Genomic DNA, 18,411 nt, shown 5'->3' with positions numbered 1-18,411 from the left:
GGCTTTGTAGTGCCTCTTGGGGGCAGGTTCAGCATCTCCTGATTAGGTTTTCTCCATTCCATGGGCATTCTAGTACGTTTGTACCACTTTTCAGCAGCTGTGGTAACAGGTGTGCCCACCATCTCTGTCAGAAATCATGGATCCTGCACTGCTCTTCAGTATTGTGCTGAGCATCACAAACACAACACACCTGATTCAGCAGTATTTCCTGAGCTGTGAGTCTAATGATGATGCCTTGGTGTCTGCCTTGCTGTGTACCAGGGAGAGAAACAATTCAAGATTGCTGTTGCCATTCATGGAGCAGCTGCACATGGTGGACAGTCTGTTCTGGGCCTGAGAAACAGGCAGTCAGTCGTGGGATTGCATCGTTATATAGGTATGGGATGAAAAGCAGTGACTGCAGAACTTTTGGACGTGCAAGGCCACTTTCTTGGAACTGTGTGTGGAGCTCGCCCCAGCCCTCTGGTGCAGCGACACCAGAATGGGAGCTGATCTCACAGTGGAGGAGTGAGTGGCGATTATTGTGTGGAAGCTTGCAATTTCAGACTGCTACCGGTCAGTGGAGAATCAGTTTGGAGTTGGGAAATCCACCATGGAGGTTGCTGTGATGCAAGTATATAGGGCCATTAATCGTGTCCTGCTACAAAGGACTGTGGCTCAGGGCAATGTACAGGAAATAATGGATGGTTTTGCAGCAGTGGGGTTGCTGAACTGCAATAGATGGCGCACACACCCCTATTTTGATACCAGACCACCTTGCGACGGAATACATCAACAGAAAGGGCTACTTTTCTACAGTATTGCAAGCACTGGTGGATCACCAGGTTTGTTTCACTGACATCAATATGAACTGGTCAGGAAAGGTGCATGATGCGCGCATCTTTAGGAGCATAGGCTTGTACAGAAAACTGCAAGTTGTCCTACTGCAGAGGAAGAAACAAGTCAGCCCTCCAAAGAAACTTTTGGCAGAGGATTGAAGACTACCTCCAGGAAAGTTTCCTAAATATCTCTATGGAGGATTCACAGGATATCCCAGTGCACATAAACTGTTTGGCAGGGCCTCCTCTGCCTAGCTGTACAGGGGAATAAGAAGCAGATAGCAACTCTACCTCTATTGGTTATTTTACTACCTCTTCTAGTCTGATTAAAAAAAATAGTACATGAGCAGATGTTGCCCTGCAATATTGAAGCAAACTGAGTACTTACCAGAGATTCCTTCCCTTGCATCAGACTCTCCAGTGCTGGACTTCTGGGAATGGCTTAACCGCTCAGCAGTCAAAATGAGATCCTGGCTTGCCACTCCAGCGGATCCCAGTATTGCCCGTCCTCCATCCTCCTCCTCTTCCTTGTTCAGCACCTCATCTTCCGGGTTCACTCTGGTGGCCTGTGACTCTAGGTCCTGCAAAGTATCCACTGGGCACTTGGTGGTGGAGGTGGGGTAGGCACCGAGGATGGCATGCAGCTACCTGTAGAAGCGGCATGTCTGCATCTCCACACCAGATGACTGTTTGCCTTCTGCTATGCCTGGTGCAACTCCTTGATTTTTACATGGCACTGCTGTGTATCCCTATTGTAGCTCTTCTCCTCCATGCCTCGAGCGATCTGGCCATAGATGACAAAGTTCTTATGACTGGATCAGAGCTATGCCTGCACCCAGTAGATCCAGCACCTCCAGTCCTGCATGGAGCCAGCATGGTCAGCTCAGCAGTTATGTTAGCTCTCCACGCCAAGTAAATAGAAAGAGCAATTTCAAAAATTCCCAGGGCCTTAAAAGGGGAGGGGCGTGCATCTGTGTACCTGGCTGCAAAGCAGCGGAGTTCAAAACAGTGACTAGAGCAGTCATGGGAGGGCATTGTGGGACAGCTCGTGGAGGCCACTTAGGTTGACATGGATTTATTAGATTGGCATAGCAGGCAAGTTAAAGCGGCGGGAGAAACATTGTAGTGTAGACACCTCCATAGTTAGGTCAACATATGCTGCCTTATGTCGACCTAACTCTGTAGTGTAGACTAGGGCTAGGATTTTCTTCCACTCCCTTCGCAGCATTCCAGAGTTCTTGCACCTGAGCCATTAAGTTAACTAGCTAGCTTGAGTCTCCCCGTGCTAATGTCATTCTTTGCTGTTGCTAGTTTATAGGTAAAAGTTGTGATATGCATGATCACATGTTATTACATTCTTCTGCAGAAAACCTCTTAAATTGTTCATGTGTTATTCACAAGGTTTGAACCTAGGCCTCCCTGTCCTACTCAGCTCAAAGCTTGCCCTGCCCCGCTCATGTGCACGTGTTGTTTAATCTTCATCTTTTTTCTAAACCTTTTTTTTTTTAAACGTAGATGTTTGTGTGACATAAGCTATAAAAAAAATATAATATAAAATGTTTCCATAATCAACAGTCAGCCTCAGGAAACAACTGCATGGAATGAAAGTGCATTTGGTATTAGTTTCCTTATATTTTACAGTGCCTAAGCAGGAGGATGTAAACTCAGAAGGTTGATCTGGTTTTCTGTGCAGCACAGATGGCTCATTGACCTGATTAACAGACATCTTTCAGAATGAAATTAACAACAAACTCTCACTCTCTCACATGTACACCAAACAAACAAAAAAGGTAGAAAACAAACTTATTTGTGTCTAAATGAAGCTCAGAATTAGGGCTTGTCTAGACAGTGGGGAAGTGGACACTCCAGGGGTGTGATTTCCACAGTGTACTGATGTTACACCTTAATTGGTCCATGTAGACCCTGCTGTTGCACATCACAGGTTGCCTAGTGTACTTTACTATCCTACTGTTTCACACAGCATGACATTAAAGCACAGTCAGGAAGATTTAGTGCACATGGATGGGAGCTACATGAACCAATTAATGTGTAATGCACTAGTGTGCTTTAGAAGTCGCACCCCTGCAGTGTGCACTACCCCATCGTGTAAACAAGCCTCACGGTCTTGATGGTGATAAAACCAGTCAGCATTTACATATCACATAAATAGGCTGGCCTCTGTCAGCAGGCTGCTACCTGCTACATTTTTGTTTTCAATCTTATGAACTTTGGAAAGGTTAGCACAGCTGCAAAGACAACCGATGATTCTCTAGTAAGACCTATCAGTTCAGATGAGCAGCTGGTTCCATGCAAGAGGAAGCCCCAGTTTACATAGTGATCCCTCCAGTGATCATGAGGCAGAGGGAGGAGAATCCCCTTGGTTGTGACTGTCATTGCTGGAGTTGTGGAAAGGAAAGTTTAATTGCTTTGTTCACTCATGTGGAAAAAAATATCTCAAAGATGGACTGGAATAAAAATACACAGAGGAAATAAAAACAAGGCAGGGAAAATTTGCTTCTTGCATAACTCTTTTATTAAAGTCAATTATTTTCTACCAGCAATAATTTTTCCTAGTATATCCTGTAATAATAAGATGATGCATTTATGAAAAGTTGAATTTCAAAAATATGAGCAGCTGGGTAAATAGTGTAGATTCACAGTAGTTCAACTAGCTCTTTACTTACTATATGATTAACTATAGCAATAACAATTACTAAGATGTGTTATAGATGAGCATCTGGTGGGTATTTGTTCCTAAAAGCTGTATATGTACAGAATTAATATTGACTACTCACAGCATTTGTTTCTTAAATTATTAGATTTTAGCCAGTCTCTCTAAATAATTCCTTAGAAGTATATTATCTACCTGTTGCCCTAAATACTAATTATGTGCATTTTCCCCAGTATCACTTCAACCCTTCCCAGTCAGTCCTTGTCATGGAAGGAGATGATATTGAGAATATAAATCAAGCTCTCCAAAAGGTCTCATATATCAACTCCAGACAGTTCCCTACCGCGGGCGTACGGCGTCTTAAAGTCTCATCTAAAGTCCAGTAAGTTACATTCAGTTAAACTGATTAGATTAGTTATATTTTTAAATAAGTTATTTTTTTTGGAAATATAAAAATAGAATTTGAATTAAAATATGTTGATAAACTGTACCTTTAAATTATCAAGCATAAGGCATGAGTTACATTTGCTTTTGTACTTAATTACTTTGTGGGTTTCTTATGTTTTGCTTTCGTGGTATCTTTCTTGTAAATTTAATTTAGTTAGAAGCATAGATTATTAAGGTTGGAAGGGACCTCAGGAGATCATCTAGTCCAACCCCCTGCTCAATGCAGGACCAATCTCCAAATGGCCCCCTTAAGGACTGAACTCACAACCCTGCATTTAGCAGGCCAATGCTCAAACCACTGAGCTAGTTGTGTACCATTTGTGAAGCATTTGGTCTATATTGAAGAGTCTGCGTGTGTGTTATATGCAGGGCCGGCGCTACCATTTAGGTGACCTAGGCAATGGCCAAGGGTGTCAGAATTTTTGGGGGGCGGTATTTTGCTGGGGGGGCGGCAGGCAGCTCCAGGGGACCTACCGCAATCGTGCCGTTGGACGGTCCGCTGCTGTGGCAGCTCTGGTGGAGCTGCCGCAGTCGTGCTGGCGGACGGTGCACTGGTCTAAAGGCTCCGGTGGACCTACTGCAGTCATGCCTGGGGCAGGTCCACCAGAGCCTTTAGACCAGTGGACCACCCGCCAGCACTACTGCGGCAGCTCCACCAGAGCTGTGGGGGGCGGCGAAACGGCCGTCCGCCTAGGGAGTCAGAAACCCTGGCGCCGCTCCTGGTTATACGTCAGTTGAAGGTCAATAGAGTACTTATTCCCATTTGTCCAGTTGATTAAGGTTTCTTCTGACATAAAAGCCATAACTTTTTAAATCAGCCTTTTATAATGAATAGAGGGTACATCTACAGGGGCAATGCCTCTCTGCTAGAAATAGCCTTTGCCTATATTGTGATAGGGCCACAATCACTGTAAAATTGTGGCATCTTGGACAAAATAGAAATTACTGTGTCCTACTATTTTCATACAACTATCACAGTGTAGCGTAAGAAACAATGATAACATTTCTCCATGGTAAAGGACCAGTCTTCCCTTCCTTGTACACAGTGACTTCAGTTGGAGTTGTTGGTGTTCAGGAAATGCAGCGCTGAGCCCATGATGCATTCAATTTAATTGGATGGTTAGGTTCTTGATTCACATTTAACAAAACTGTTATATCAATGTGGGTCTCTAATGTTAGGCTTACAATGTTTAGTTGCTATCTAATTAACTTTAATTTTTAATCATTGACTCTTTTTTTGTTAAATGCTAATTAAGTGTCTAAATGTTACTTACATACTGACCTTACTAATGATTGCACGTGCCACTGAGGTGTTAAACTAGTCAACGGTAATTCCAGTAATTGTGAACATTTGCATATAGGCCCATGTGGACTTTGCAACCTAGAACTCTTAGTACCATTGCTAAGTTTTACACATGGCAGTAAGAGTACAGAAAGATGTGCATGTGTACTGCTGGATCACAGTATGAAATGGACTTATCTGGGGGCAAAGGCAGCTTAAATAACAAGGAGAAATACACACGCAAATTAATTATTTGGGCATTGGGCAAAAGAGAGCGACGACAGAAACATGCACAGAAAGAGTGGGTGAGGTAGCCAAGCTAGCGTGCTTTATACTGCATGCCTCTAGCAAGGGAAGAATTTCACCTAACAACTATTCCATGCAATTAAAGAATACTATATATTTTTCAGGTGTTTTGGTGAAGATGTCTGCATTAACATCCCAGATATAGATGCCTATGTAATGGTGTTTCAGGCCAATGAGCCCAAGATCACAATAAGTGGAATGGACCACTTTGCTAGACCAGCTACGCAATTTGAAAGTGAAAGGGGAGTGACTCTGTTACCAGATATCAGAATTGTCAGCACAGTCACCAAAGTGGAACATTCTGTGGACTTTAAAGAAAATGATGGAGGTTTGTGCATTTGTTTTCCACATTTGCCCGAAGCAAGAATTAAGGCCTTATTGTACAAGATATAGTACACAGAAATAACACAGATGGTCTCTTTCCCAGAGAGCTGACAATTTAGGATTGAGACTATTTTAATGTGTATTTCAAACATTTTTTGAAACAGACAGATCCTCAGGCACAAGTTTACAGGGCTACTGTGTGTATGTTCATTAAGTACAGTTTCTCTAAACCATTTAATTATTTTTTTTTACATCCTGCTTTTGAAGAGCCTACTTCTTATTAGAGGTGCTTAACGAAGTTAACATGAAATATCCTGACCTTTTCAGTGATAGGCAAACATTAGGAAATATCAAAAAGGCATCACCAAAAATTGTTTTAAAAAGAGGCTTCCTTTTGGCTGCTGTTGTGAAGTTTAATTAAAGTCATTAACCAGATTTTTTAGAAATCATACTCAGGTACATTTCTCAGACCAGAATAATAGGCCACTATTTGTACATCTCTCAGAAAAGCTGAAATTGCTAATAATATACTGGTTTAGGAGCACTGGTTCCCTAAAGCATTTTTTCTCTAACAATTCTAATTCAGTTGCCTTAAACTATATCTGATCTAGAATACTTTCTGTCTTTTGGAGAGCATAGTGTGCACTGCATGCAATGTAATACGTAAAAGGATACCTGTTCAGAAAAGAGATGATCATTCATTTTGCATGTTAGGAACTCTGAAATTTCATTCATGTCCCTGTGCATTATGAGTAAAAATGCCTAAGGGCCTGATTTTTAAATGTATTTAGGTGATCATTGGGATTTTCAAAAGTATTTAGGTGCCTAACTCCCACTGGGAGTTAAGTGCATAAATGGTTTTGAAAATCCCTCTAGGAGTGTATTTGCATCTTTAGGCACTGAATTACCATTGAAAATCTAGTCCTAAACAGGACAGATTGATTTAAATCAAAGCAATTAAAATCACCAATTTTAATGGTAATTTAAATCAACAAGAAGGAAACTTTGTTTTAAGTCATTGATTTTAATTGGTTTTGCATTTGTACATTTTAGTTATTTTGCTAATCCACAGTCCTCATCGGCTATTCCAGCAGTTGAAGATTACCAGGGAATAGGGTGGTTCTGACTTTAATCCCTTCCTCCTGGGAGTGCCCTCTAAATTGGGAGCCTGAAAAGAGGTGATAGTTGCTGTGATTCCAGCAATTTCTATTACGCAAAGGGTATCCACAGGGAGCCAGTTAAGCCAGTGTTCCAGCCGCTTTGTACCAAGAGGACCAGAGAATTAAAATATTAAATATGCATCTGACTCTCTCTTCTGAGACAGGATAGATTTTATACTCCTCACTGGAAGACAGTCAGTTTACAACTCAATTACTTTGAGCTGGGAAAATGCGTGATCATTTGATATTCCAGTTTATGACTATGCTAGTTCTTGGATAGATTAGTATAGCATCCTCTCTAATGCAAAATTCTTTATGGGCCATAGAATAATTGAAAGAATCATGCAATCACAGAAAAAAAGATTTATGTTCACAGCTCCTTGCCACATATAATAATGTACTGAATGAAGTAGTACTAGGCTGATGTCAATACAGTATTGAAAAGCAAAATTGTTAAGCTGTGAATTTACATCCAAATCATGTTTCAGTGTTGTATTTCCTGACATATATTATGGCTTGCTATATTTTGGATTCATCGAAGTACTTATATGCCCCTGATAATCACATCTGAGTATTGGAGATTTCTTGCTTTTGACTTGCATGTGTAGTCAGTCGTCAATGTTTAATACATGCTTAGAACTATTCAGCCATTCCCTTTGGAAGCTGACAACACGGTGCAAACCAGGTTAGAGTATAAATCTGTTTTGTGACTGTGTTTTCTCGGATTTTGTTTCTTATTTCTGTATGGTCTATTCCTTGTGTTTACAGTCCATAAGCCAGTTGTGTTAGAGGAAATGGTTCACAACTTGGATTTCTGTGACATTTTGGTCATTGGTGTGGAACTAGATCCCAGACAGGAGTGTTTAGAACTGGATCGTAAGGAGCTTCAAGGAAAACATCTAGATGCCACCAACTCCACAGCAGGGTATTCTATCTATGGTATGCTAATGAGCTATTTACATTTTAATTACATTCTTAAAAAGAAAGGGCTAGGTTTTTGCCTTGAAGGTACCACTCTGTGTTAGGGACAGAGCAGACCTGAGCCACACTAACCGGAGGAAGCTCAATAAGGGATTGTGCCTCAACAAAGAGCAATTCCATCTCAGCTCCCAGATGGAAACCTGATCCACCGGGTAGCTGGTTCATCCTGTAGGAGTCAGCATGGCCATAGCCCCACTTTTATAGCCCCAATTGGTAATGTGAACCCCCAAGAGCATATGGGGACACAGAACATATTCTCCCTTTGACAAGCCCTTATATGGCATATGTCCGTGAGGGAGTTCCTTAGTGTTCTCACACAAGTGCTGATCAGTTCCTGACCCACTGAAGGCTATACTGTAATTTTTGAAGTAACTAAATTATTAGTGCCATGTCTGTATATTTTTTCTCTAGTATGAAAATAATGGATTTTTTTGTTACAGTTCCTGAAGTCCTAACATTGCTCACTTAACTTGATATGAACTGGAATCTTTGACAAATTCAGATTGTTCTATCCACTTCATTTTATTATTTAGAACATGTGATTTCCCTGTTCAGTACTCTTGTAGTAAACACAAAAAGGTTTCTACAATGCTTGCCTCTTAAGCATCTTTTGGTATTTATTCATGTTGTGTTACTGCTTCAGGTGTGGACACAATGAGAAACTATGAACTGGTGCTTCGACAGGTTCGATATCGCAATTGGCACACTTTCAACATCTTTGACAGAAAGTTTAGGATCAAGTGCTCAGAGCTGAATGGCCGATACACCAGTAATGACTTTGACTTGGAGGTGAGTAATGAAAAGATGCATTTTTACCAAAACTTTCCCTCTGCTATTGATGAGCTACATTTCTTCTCTCATCCTTCAGAGCAGGGACTGAGTGTTCCTATATTTGGACAGTACCTAGCACATTATGCGTGCTATAATGAAAGAGTAGTAGTAACTTAGGAGAGGAAAACTTCTACATATGTCATATGCCATAGAAAGTGAAAGACTGACCTCTCTAGCTGGGAATACTGAATGGACGTTGCTCTGTCTAGCCTACTCAGTGATATGTAATGACAAGATGAACTCTCACTTGATACTAATATACAAAACCACATTCTTTCCCATGCACAGTTGAGGTGTAGGTCATCCTTACCTTTTCCATGAACTGTCTTCCACATTCAAGCTCCAATCTATGTCCCAACTATTATACTCCTGCTTGAAAGCACCACGTTGCAAGCTCATTGCTTTCCAACTTCACTTGTGGTTTCTTTTTTTGTCAACACTGTTTTTTTGTGTGCCACCAAGTGTTGCCCACTTGGGGAAAGTGAAATGATGTATTCTTCATCAGTAGGAAATCATTCCAGATTAGTTTGCACCTCCTTAGTCAGTATGAGGCTAGGGTTCAATGCAATTTTTTTATAGAGGATCTTCACTATCATAATCTAACACATCAGATGTACTGCATCTTTCAACCTCAGGATCAATACTCTGTTCTACAGCATTTGTTGCTCACACATAGTCAGTCACAATTAGATAATTGCATATAAAGCAGAGAGTCCACATATTTTTGTCTCAGGCAAATGAGGCAGAACACTGTTGCTTCCTATGCACAGCAGTGTGAAATAGTGCAGGTGTCTCCAGAAATCACCTAGTAATGAGCATGCTGTTCCACCATGACAAAGAAAGTCCTTTTCATTCTTGTATGCAGCATTACTTCAAAGACCTCACTCAATGTTAGGGGGCTTATTCCTTCACCCACTCACTCCCCTGGTCCTTTTGGCATTAACAGACAGCAACAATACCCCAAGTCCAAAGGTACAAACAATTTGATGTTTATTGGGTTGAACTTCCAGCAAGTATGATTCCAATTTCCTTCCTTAGTGTCCCTCTTCCCAGCTCAGACACCACAGAGCCTTGCCAGTGTCCCTGTTCCTATTCCTTGTTCCCATTCCCCTCCCCAGAAAAACATGATTCCAATTCCCCCACCCCCATTCCCTGTTCCCATTTCCCCCCTTCACTTTCTGATTGACCGCAGACTATATAGTAAAACTTGAGTTCTGCTTAGCTATACCTTAACCAATAATTTTACTGAAATTTAACTAATCAATCCTAACATATTGTAACATATTATCTAATCAGTTATATCCTACCACCTTAATTGGTTTACACCCAACAAAATTTATTATACAGCAGACAGAAACAATCACAGAACCAGACAGAGATTATACAGACAAACAATAGGGAAATGGAGACTACAGTGATAGAACAAAGAAATGAGGATTTCACACCCCGGCTATTGATAAGTGAGTTCTTGCCAGACAGGATGCTATCAAACTAAATTTTCTTTAAATCTTCTAGGCTCTTCCCTTTCTCTGGAGGTGATATATTGGATCACCTTTTTAACAGCCCAAAGCTGCCTCATTTCAGTGTGACTGGTGAGGACATGACCATTCGCTTCCCAGCTTATGGCTGCCTCTGCTGAGTAGCCAAAGACCTTAGCCTAAGAACAAGGCCTTAGACTATCATTGTGGGAGAAGGCCTATAAGCAGGCAGACGGATTTTGATTCTTGTTTTGTACCTCTATAACTAGCTAAGTGATAAGAATATACCTAAATTCTTAAAGTTATAGGCCTTTGCAGACAGACCTGAATATCTATATCCTAACACTCAACACCACCAGCATCTGTTCTAGTTTACAATTTTTTTCTTTAAAGTGAAGTCCATGCCGGTATAATATGCCAGATTGATATCTCAGGGCTTAAGTTCTCTGTAGAGGCACAAAGCAAGCGCAGTATAGGCTGGGGCAGTGCAAGCCTCCTTACCTTATCCCAGGAATGAGGCTCAAGCCAGACCTTCACAATTTTGCTCATTTTCTGTGCTAATTTAATTGTCCTTAGTCCGAACCCAGGTGCCAATTGTGGTGGTGCTTTTCTGCATGTTTTGATCAGGTATTAGAGATTGCTAGAGTCTGAATATAAGGCCAGGTGTTAGAGATTGCTAGAATCTGAATATAAGGCCCGCTGAACCTCAGCTCCAATCTGATATGGCGACTTGTAACATATATGGCTACCTGTTCATTAGGAACTGGAATTGGGTTAATAAGATTGTAGAATAGGTTCTGCTCACATGTACATCCAGGTTTATCTACTACAAATGGAGGCAGTAGTCCTTGGTATGAATTTCACAGAAGTCCAATCCTGCCAACAAAAATATTGCATTTTAATAACTCAAAATCTGTTTTAATAGAGATAATATGAATTACACTAGCAGCTGCATTGGACCAGTTCACTCTATTTGATCCTTTCCCCTTCTAAAATGCATATTTTTTGAACCTTTGGGTTTTGACTTCATGCACTTTGAAAGATACATCTTTGTTAGACAGTTACAGATGTAATTCATAGCTGTTCCAGGGCTGGGTATTTCCATTTTTGTTTTCCCACATTAGGATCTCAAATTATACCTATAAAATAGACAGTATTATGGCAAAGGTCAATACTTTAAAAATAATTCATTCCAGTTTTGAGTACATATTTTTTCACCTACAAACAGTTGCTCCTGCTTTTGGACCCATAAATCTGTTAAATGTAGAAATGGAACAAATTGTGCCCACAACTGATTAGGGAGTCAAAATTACTAGCAAAAATTTCAGCTATGGAGTTGGAGGTTGCATACCAAAACTGGACCTAGAGACACTTAATTCACACATAAGTGAGCTGTTCAGCTGGTGACTGACCGGTTGTTTGCTCCACTGTCACCCAGACTGACTGGGGCAACAGCTGGGAGTAATTCCAGAAGAGCTGTACACTTGAAATCATTTCCGCTCACTGCTTATCTCCCATTTCGTGGAATGACTGTCCCATTCTCTTCCTTATGTCTTTGGAATGGGTCCTCTCTATTGAAATTCTGAATGCCTGTTTAGCCTGACAGTGGGTTGCTATGGCAGAATATGCTGCAGGATGCTCCCATGTGTTCATCTAATCAACCAGTTACATGGTTCTCCAGTGTCTCCTTTGTATGGCTGTTTTAATGCCATGGAGAACTTCATTTATTTCAGCTCATGGCAAAATTGGCATAGTTTCTTTTTAATTTTTAAGCTCTTATGAAATCCTGCATTTAGAAAATGTGGCAAATTCTGGCTGCTGCTGTGCTTATATTCTGTTTTTCTCCTTTTATCAAGTCTGGCTGAGTTTACAGCTTCACCTCTTCTCAAAAGCTTCTCAAGAGCTTCTCAAGTGCTTTTCTCACAGACACTGAACTGCTTCAACACTTCTCTTTAAGCATATCTGTGCTGCTTCCTGAACATTTCACCTCTCCATGCATCCAGATTCTCAGTTAAGAACAGCAGCAGCTCTTGACTGTCGCATCCTCTGCCAAAGGAGCATGGGTAACAGCCAGCTAACTGAGTTACTATTGGTAGGTTGGGGAAGCTGTTGGACGTTAGAACAAGGATTATACCTGGCCTTCTTATTCATGTTGTATGCCTATTTTTTTTAAATAGAATTTGGAATTTGCGGGAATTACTGGATCCCCAGCTGCTGCTAAACAGCAATATAACATGTCTAGCAAGGTCGTTTTTCAACTTGGTCAGGAGAATGTGCCCTTACTGGTGGGAGACAGACTTTGTGGTTATCCATGGCCATATCATCTCAAGATTGGATTACTGCAATACAGTCAGCATTGGAGCTACACCTTCAGCGAAACTGGAGGCAAAGCTAGTGCACAGGATAATTCTGCACCATGATTTGCAATAGATATCTCTTGGTTTCTGGAAGGAAATTAAAGTATTGACATTGATCTTGAATGGCATGAGACTGCCTCTCTTCTTGCACAATAGAGCTACAGTTGGTCAGTGGAGATTAAAGAGCTGGAGCGCACACAGTATAAATGAAAGGGATCTATCTGATATTTTTCATAAGGGGCCTTAAATTGCAACTAACACCCACCGTTCATCTGAAGTAGCCCATATTTGTTTCCCTTTAGGTCACTCTACAAGGCATATTTATTCAGGCTTTTGAGGGGAGGGAGGAACACAATAAGGACTGGTGTTTTTGGTCAGAGGTATCCTATTATAATTGTGGTTACTGCATCTGTTTCCCTTTCCTAGCCATGCCTCAGTTTCTCTCTGAGCTGGTACAATGATTAAATTAAGTCCTCCAGCTAACTCAGAAAGATTCCATATCTCCTGAGGTAACTGAAGTCCCAAACAAGAGTCCAAATTAAAAACCAACACAAAAGCTCCACGCAGTCCTATTTCTGGGTCATGAGCTTTTCTGTCCATCTTTCCATTCTCTGGAATGTAGTAGACTTCATCCAGCCTCTCCTTTTGAGCCACAGGCCTTCTTTGAGAGTCTACCATTCTTCCCCTCTCACGTTGCAGGGAACTGAAGCCAGGGAGTGCTCTCACTGTCTGGAAGCTACAGTGGTGGGCTCCAAATCAGTAAGTTATCAATCGGTTAGTGCCCTGTTCTTTGTATATTCCCTTTGCCCACAGCCTCTTCTTTCACTCTGGTAATCCCTTGATTTTCCAGCTGGGACCTGGATATTTGTAATAGTACCCCTCTGTGTGTACTTCATAACCCTTGAGTATCATCCTCTGCCTCTGTCCACCTCAAGTCTCTTTGCAAAAGTCACAGAACTCCTATCTCCCTTGGGTTCTTTATGCTTTTATCCACCCACCTCTTTTAGACTGCTTCCATCGCCCCTTCTAAACTGCTAGTTTCACCAATTTCTGCTGAATCTCCCCAGCATGCTACCCTCCCTGCCTCGCTCCATATCTCTTTCTCACACTGAGTGTGGAAAGACTGCCTGTTATATTCTGTCCAAATTACAATTCCCAGAATTCATCTCGGTGCTTCCTTTCCCAGAATTCTCTTGTTCTGGGGATAAAAGTAGAAGTATGTTGTGTTGAGCCTGTAGTTTCATTAAAGGGTGAGTGCATCTTGTTGCAGAGTGACTTTTTTGGCATTGATAACATTTTATATCCAGTTTGCACAGGTGTAAATCACTGGACATACTGCAAATCAGTAGAGGACCAGGCCCAGAAATCCTATAATTAGGTCCTTAAAAATAAATTAGTGAATTAATTTTTTTTAAATGCATGCATGAGGGCTGGAAAAAAAACAAATTCCTGTCACCTTTGCTCTGCCTTTTGCTTTCCTTTCTCAGCTTTCCTCCTGACCTATTATTGGTATTTATATGGACTATGAGAAAAGAAGGGATTAGCGAAGTTGCTTTGTGCTATGAATTACATTCATTCTTTCCTTCCTTCCTTTGAAGGAACCTTTACAGAAGTGTGTTCTCTGGGAGGAAACAGATAGAATTTTTCATGTACAACATGTGCTGTCATGTGAGAAAAATCTTTGTTCTTTCTAAAACCTGGGGACTTACTACAAAGGATGCTATTTGCCATGGCTAAATGGAACATATAATCAATATTTGGATATATTGCTCATCCTACTCAGTGTTGAAAAATTGTTAACTTGGGCTCATATCTCATTTTCAGGCAAGAAAGAGGAAGACAAGTATCATGGACTGCCATGAATACTTACATTTGTGAAACACTTTCTTGAGCACCATGTTGGTGATTATTTAGGTTTTCGTCTGGACACTTTTCAAGTGCAGTTGCACTGTGGAAATTAGCTTTAAATATGTCATTGGAAAATTCTGTGTTGGGGTCTCAATGATTTTCAGAACAATTTGTCTTGGTTTACAAGTCAAAATGTTGAGTCTAATTGCTGGCCCTGTGAATGTAACCCGGGTTTTGAAAATTAAACTTTGTTCTCCTGGCTCATTGATCATCTCCATAAAGATTTTCTAGGCCAGATTCTCTACAGTTTCTTCTGTGCCTAACCCCATTACCTGTAATAAATGAAGGCTGAATTTGACCATGCCTTTGCAACTTAATTAACAATTATGCTAATACATGAGCCAAAATAGAATTCAGCCCACTCTCCCACAGCTGGCATGGCTGTATTGTGTTAACAGAAGCAAGAGTAATAAAATGTATCAGTCACTAATGTCAGTAGATATAAAACTGAATACATTCAGGGAACAGCCTGAATAACTGGGTGCCATTTTTACATGGTCATTTTTCCGAGTGAACTTTATTTAAAACAGACATCCTAAAGATAGCTAAGTAAGAAGTGAACCTAGAGAAAAATGAATAAAAGCAAGCAGTTACTAAATATGGGCTTCAGCCACAAAACTAGATCTAGACTGACATCTATTTTATCTGAAGTTTTGAAACCACAACTTGCTAAGAAAATGCATCTTATAGTAGCATAAAAAAGGAAGTGACAATATGCATAGAGAAATTGGATGAAGAGGGAAATATTTGGTCTGAGCAGATGGCATCAGGGCTCTACAAATGTCCAGACCTGCTCCTGTTAAAGACAATGATAAAACTCTTAGTGACTTCAATAGTGCATGTAACTTATGATAGAAAGATGAACAAAGAGAGAGAGAGCTGGTTCATACAGGTAAAGAAGAGAGAGACAGCATCTTTATTCTTCCAGTCTGTTCAAGACCTACCAATAAGAAAGTGGCCCAGCCAAGCCATACAATAACCCAGGATAGGTTAACTGGCTTGGGAGACTCTTGATCTTGTCTCCAGTGCCTACAAAATGAACTTGCATCTTTTACTGAGATCTATATAATATTCTTGTCTGATGAACTTCGCAGCACAGTTTCAGACACCAGAAGGCATGGTATTGGAATTTACAGCACTTTGTAGTATCACTTCTTTTTCTTTTGTTATTCCAGGTTAATATCCTACGCAACTCCAACTCTAATTTTATGGAGCACGTAAATCACATGGCAATACAACCACAGTTTCTCCAGTCTATCCATCACCCAGAGGAAAGCATAAACAGCATTCATGGCTCAGGTATTAACTATACAGAAATTGCTCATAATACTTTAGGTGGTGTCTGTGTTTCTGTTGTGATTCAGTTCAGTCAACCAATGAAGACATAGAATCCGCGCTTATACCCTGCTACCCAAAAAAAGTCATTGCACAGGTGTAAGAGAAAGCAACAATTGTCCTCCTCTGTCTTCGTGAGGAGTTGCGCTTTAGTTAAAAAATACACTACTGGAAGTGTGTGCCCAGATTTTGTTTAAAAAAAATATACAGAGACCAGAAAGTTGAAAAATTAAAACTGGCAAATGGCAGAATTCCAGACATCAGTTATTTTCACAAATGAAGTTAATTCTCTAATTGTGTTCCTGGGAATATCTGGGAATATTTGTCTCTTAGCAGAAAGGAACAATATGGATGAAGGACAATTTAACCTTCTGGCATCAATAGACAGTTGGTATGACTTTGAGTTGTTCTGCATTGTTCATACCATTTGCCACCACTCAATGTAATTATAGGAAATATTATGAGTAACGTGCAGGTTGCAGAATCTCAGCATAAGGAAAGAACAGAGAAGGAAAGAATGTATTTAGTGGTGTGTAGGTAAATCTGTAGAAAAATGATTCCGTTATTTTTTTCAGTTGTTCCAAGCGTAGCTACTATTGTTATAATAATCTGTGTCAGCATACTAGTCTTCATCATAGCCTTGGGCATCTACAGAATTCGGACTTCTCATCAGCACAGCTCTATGGAAAATGAAGGAAGTAAAGAAAATGAAATGGATTGGGATGATTCTGCTCTAACCATTACTGTCAACCCCATGGAGGTACGCAAAAAAGCTGGATTGCCATGGCACTTCCAGGAGTTAGTATTTTGGGTGGTAGCTTGCTTAGTTACTGTTTTTTAAAAACACTTTAAAGATGGATTTATTTAAATTTCTACTTTGTTTGATCACTCTTCAAGGCAGGGTCTGTCTCTTACTATGTGTATGTACAGCATCTAGCACATACAAATAATAATAATTATTATTATGCTTTTTATTATTGTTGTTATTTTATTTGTCATCCTGTATATTATCGTTATTTGATGGGATGGGGAAGAATTGGCTTAAGGGGGAAAGGAGCATTGCCCTATCATTTCCTGCCTAGCATAGACACTTGCAATTTAAAGCACCTACAACAATGCAATTCATCCATTTTAAAATGTGCTGGTATCAAATACTGACAAACTGAAGGCAAGGGGCAATCCAGAGCAGAGGTTCAGAAATGAGCAACAAAATTGAACACCTGTCTAGAGAAACTGACACATCATCAAAAGTTAAATGAGCTAACCATGGGTAGCTTTGCTAAGCAATGAGTCATTTACCAATATTTCATTTTTTTTTTTACAATAGCTTCAAGCTTTAGAATTTACCTGCTACTTTACTCTACTCTGTATATCCCCTAATAACCAAATAGCCATGTAAATTGCGCTTTCTCAATACATTAGCAATTAGTTTCTGAAGCAATCCATTTTTATGGGTGTTACAGTAGGTGTTAATTTATTGGTTCAGTTGCTCTATGTTCCCCTAGCTAGGTTAATAACAAGTCCTTTTCCTTCTCTGTATTTTCTAACATAATGTAGAAATATGAAGAGCCTCATCACGTAGAAGAGGAGAGTGAGGAGGAAGTGGAAGAGGAGGAGGAAGATACGACCAGTGATGAATCAGGTGAAAGTGAAGAAGAGGAGGAAGAGGAGGAGGAAGAAGAAATTGGAAATGAGGGAGACAAACAGAATGCCACCAGGCAACAGCAGTTGGAGTGGGATGATTCAGCACTCCCTTACTAGAACCTGCCAGTCCAATTGCTCCTTTTGTAAACATCAATACAATTTATTTCTGAGTCAAGTTAATCTCTGGCTATGAATTAACTGACAGGATTTGAATTTATTGCCTAAAATAGATATAGTTCTATTGCCCAAATTGATATAGTTGTATCAGTTGCTATGATAGAATTGTCCCTTTCCTTACAATGCCTTGTGAAATACAGGGTACCAACTTTAATGTCCTCTATGGTAATGACACTAGTCTGGAGCTTGGTCTGTCAATTTATTCCCTCAATTTCCAGTTTCTGTTCCAAATAATCCAATAAAAGTCCTGTCACTCAATCCATAGAGGTTTTGCCTTTGCTATTTTTTCATATAGGAGAGATTTCAGCTTGTTATGACAATTATTTCTGTAGGTCCTAATAATGCTGTTGCCATTTGGCTTCATTTTATTGTGTGTCTAAAAAAAATCTGCCTTCAAATAAGAGCAGAGGTTTACTGCTACAGGTGTCGCTGAAGCCATTTACCACATCTTGTTTTTTTTTTTTTTTTTTTTTGCCTTCTTAGACATAATTTGCATGCTACACATGAACGATATTTAAGACCACATGTAGGGTGTATGTGAGAATAGGAATGGGTAATACAATTCTCTGCTAATGTGTCATGAACCTTGCCAGATAAAATCCTTTATCCAGTCCACCTATTGAAACCTGACTACTATCATGAAAACCCCGCAGAAAATGAAATCTTTCTTGTTAACTTTCAAAAATCTTCTT

General features: G+C 40.2%; 1 protein-coding gene across 1 annotated transcript in view; it reads left to right on the top strand.

Moving 5' to 3' along the window:
* Positions 1-18,141, top strand: part of CLSTN2 (calsyntenin 2) — a 693,642-nt gene extending 675,501 nt beyond the window's left edge. The window contains exons 11-17 of the mRNA XM_032797107.2: positions 3,723-3,871; positions 5,629-5,852; positions 7,777-7,947; positions 8,633-8,778; positions 15,739-15,862; positions 16,474-16,658; positions 17,456-18,141. Of these exons, the coding sequence (XP_032652998.1) occupies positions 3,723-3,871; positions 5,629-5,852; positions 7,777-7,947; positions 8,633-8,778; positions 15,739-15,862; positions 16,474-16,658; positions 17,456-17,659 (1,203 nt within the window). The 3' untranslated portion in view covers positions 17,660-18,141. The remainder of the gene's footprint in view (positions 1-3,722; positions 3,872-5,628; positions 5,853-7,776; positions 7,948-8,632; positions 8,779-15,738; positions 15,863-16,473; positions 16,659-17,455) is intronic.
* The last annotated feature ends 270 nt before the right edge of the window (positions 18,142-18,411 follow it).

The sequence above is a fragment of the Chelonoidis abingdonii genome, chromosome 8, assembly GCF_003597395.2.
Source record: "Chelonoidis abingdonii isolate Lonesome George chromosome 8, CheloAbing_2.0, whole genome shotgun sequence".
In the NCBI taxonomy this organism is placed as follows: Eukaryota; Metazoa; Chordata; order Testudines; family Testudinidae; genus Chelonoidis; species Chelonoidis abingdonii.
The sequence above is the reverse complement of the archived record's forward strand: the minus strand, read 5'-3'. Positions and strand labels throughout refer to the sequence as shown.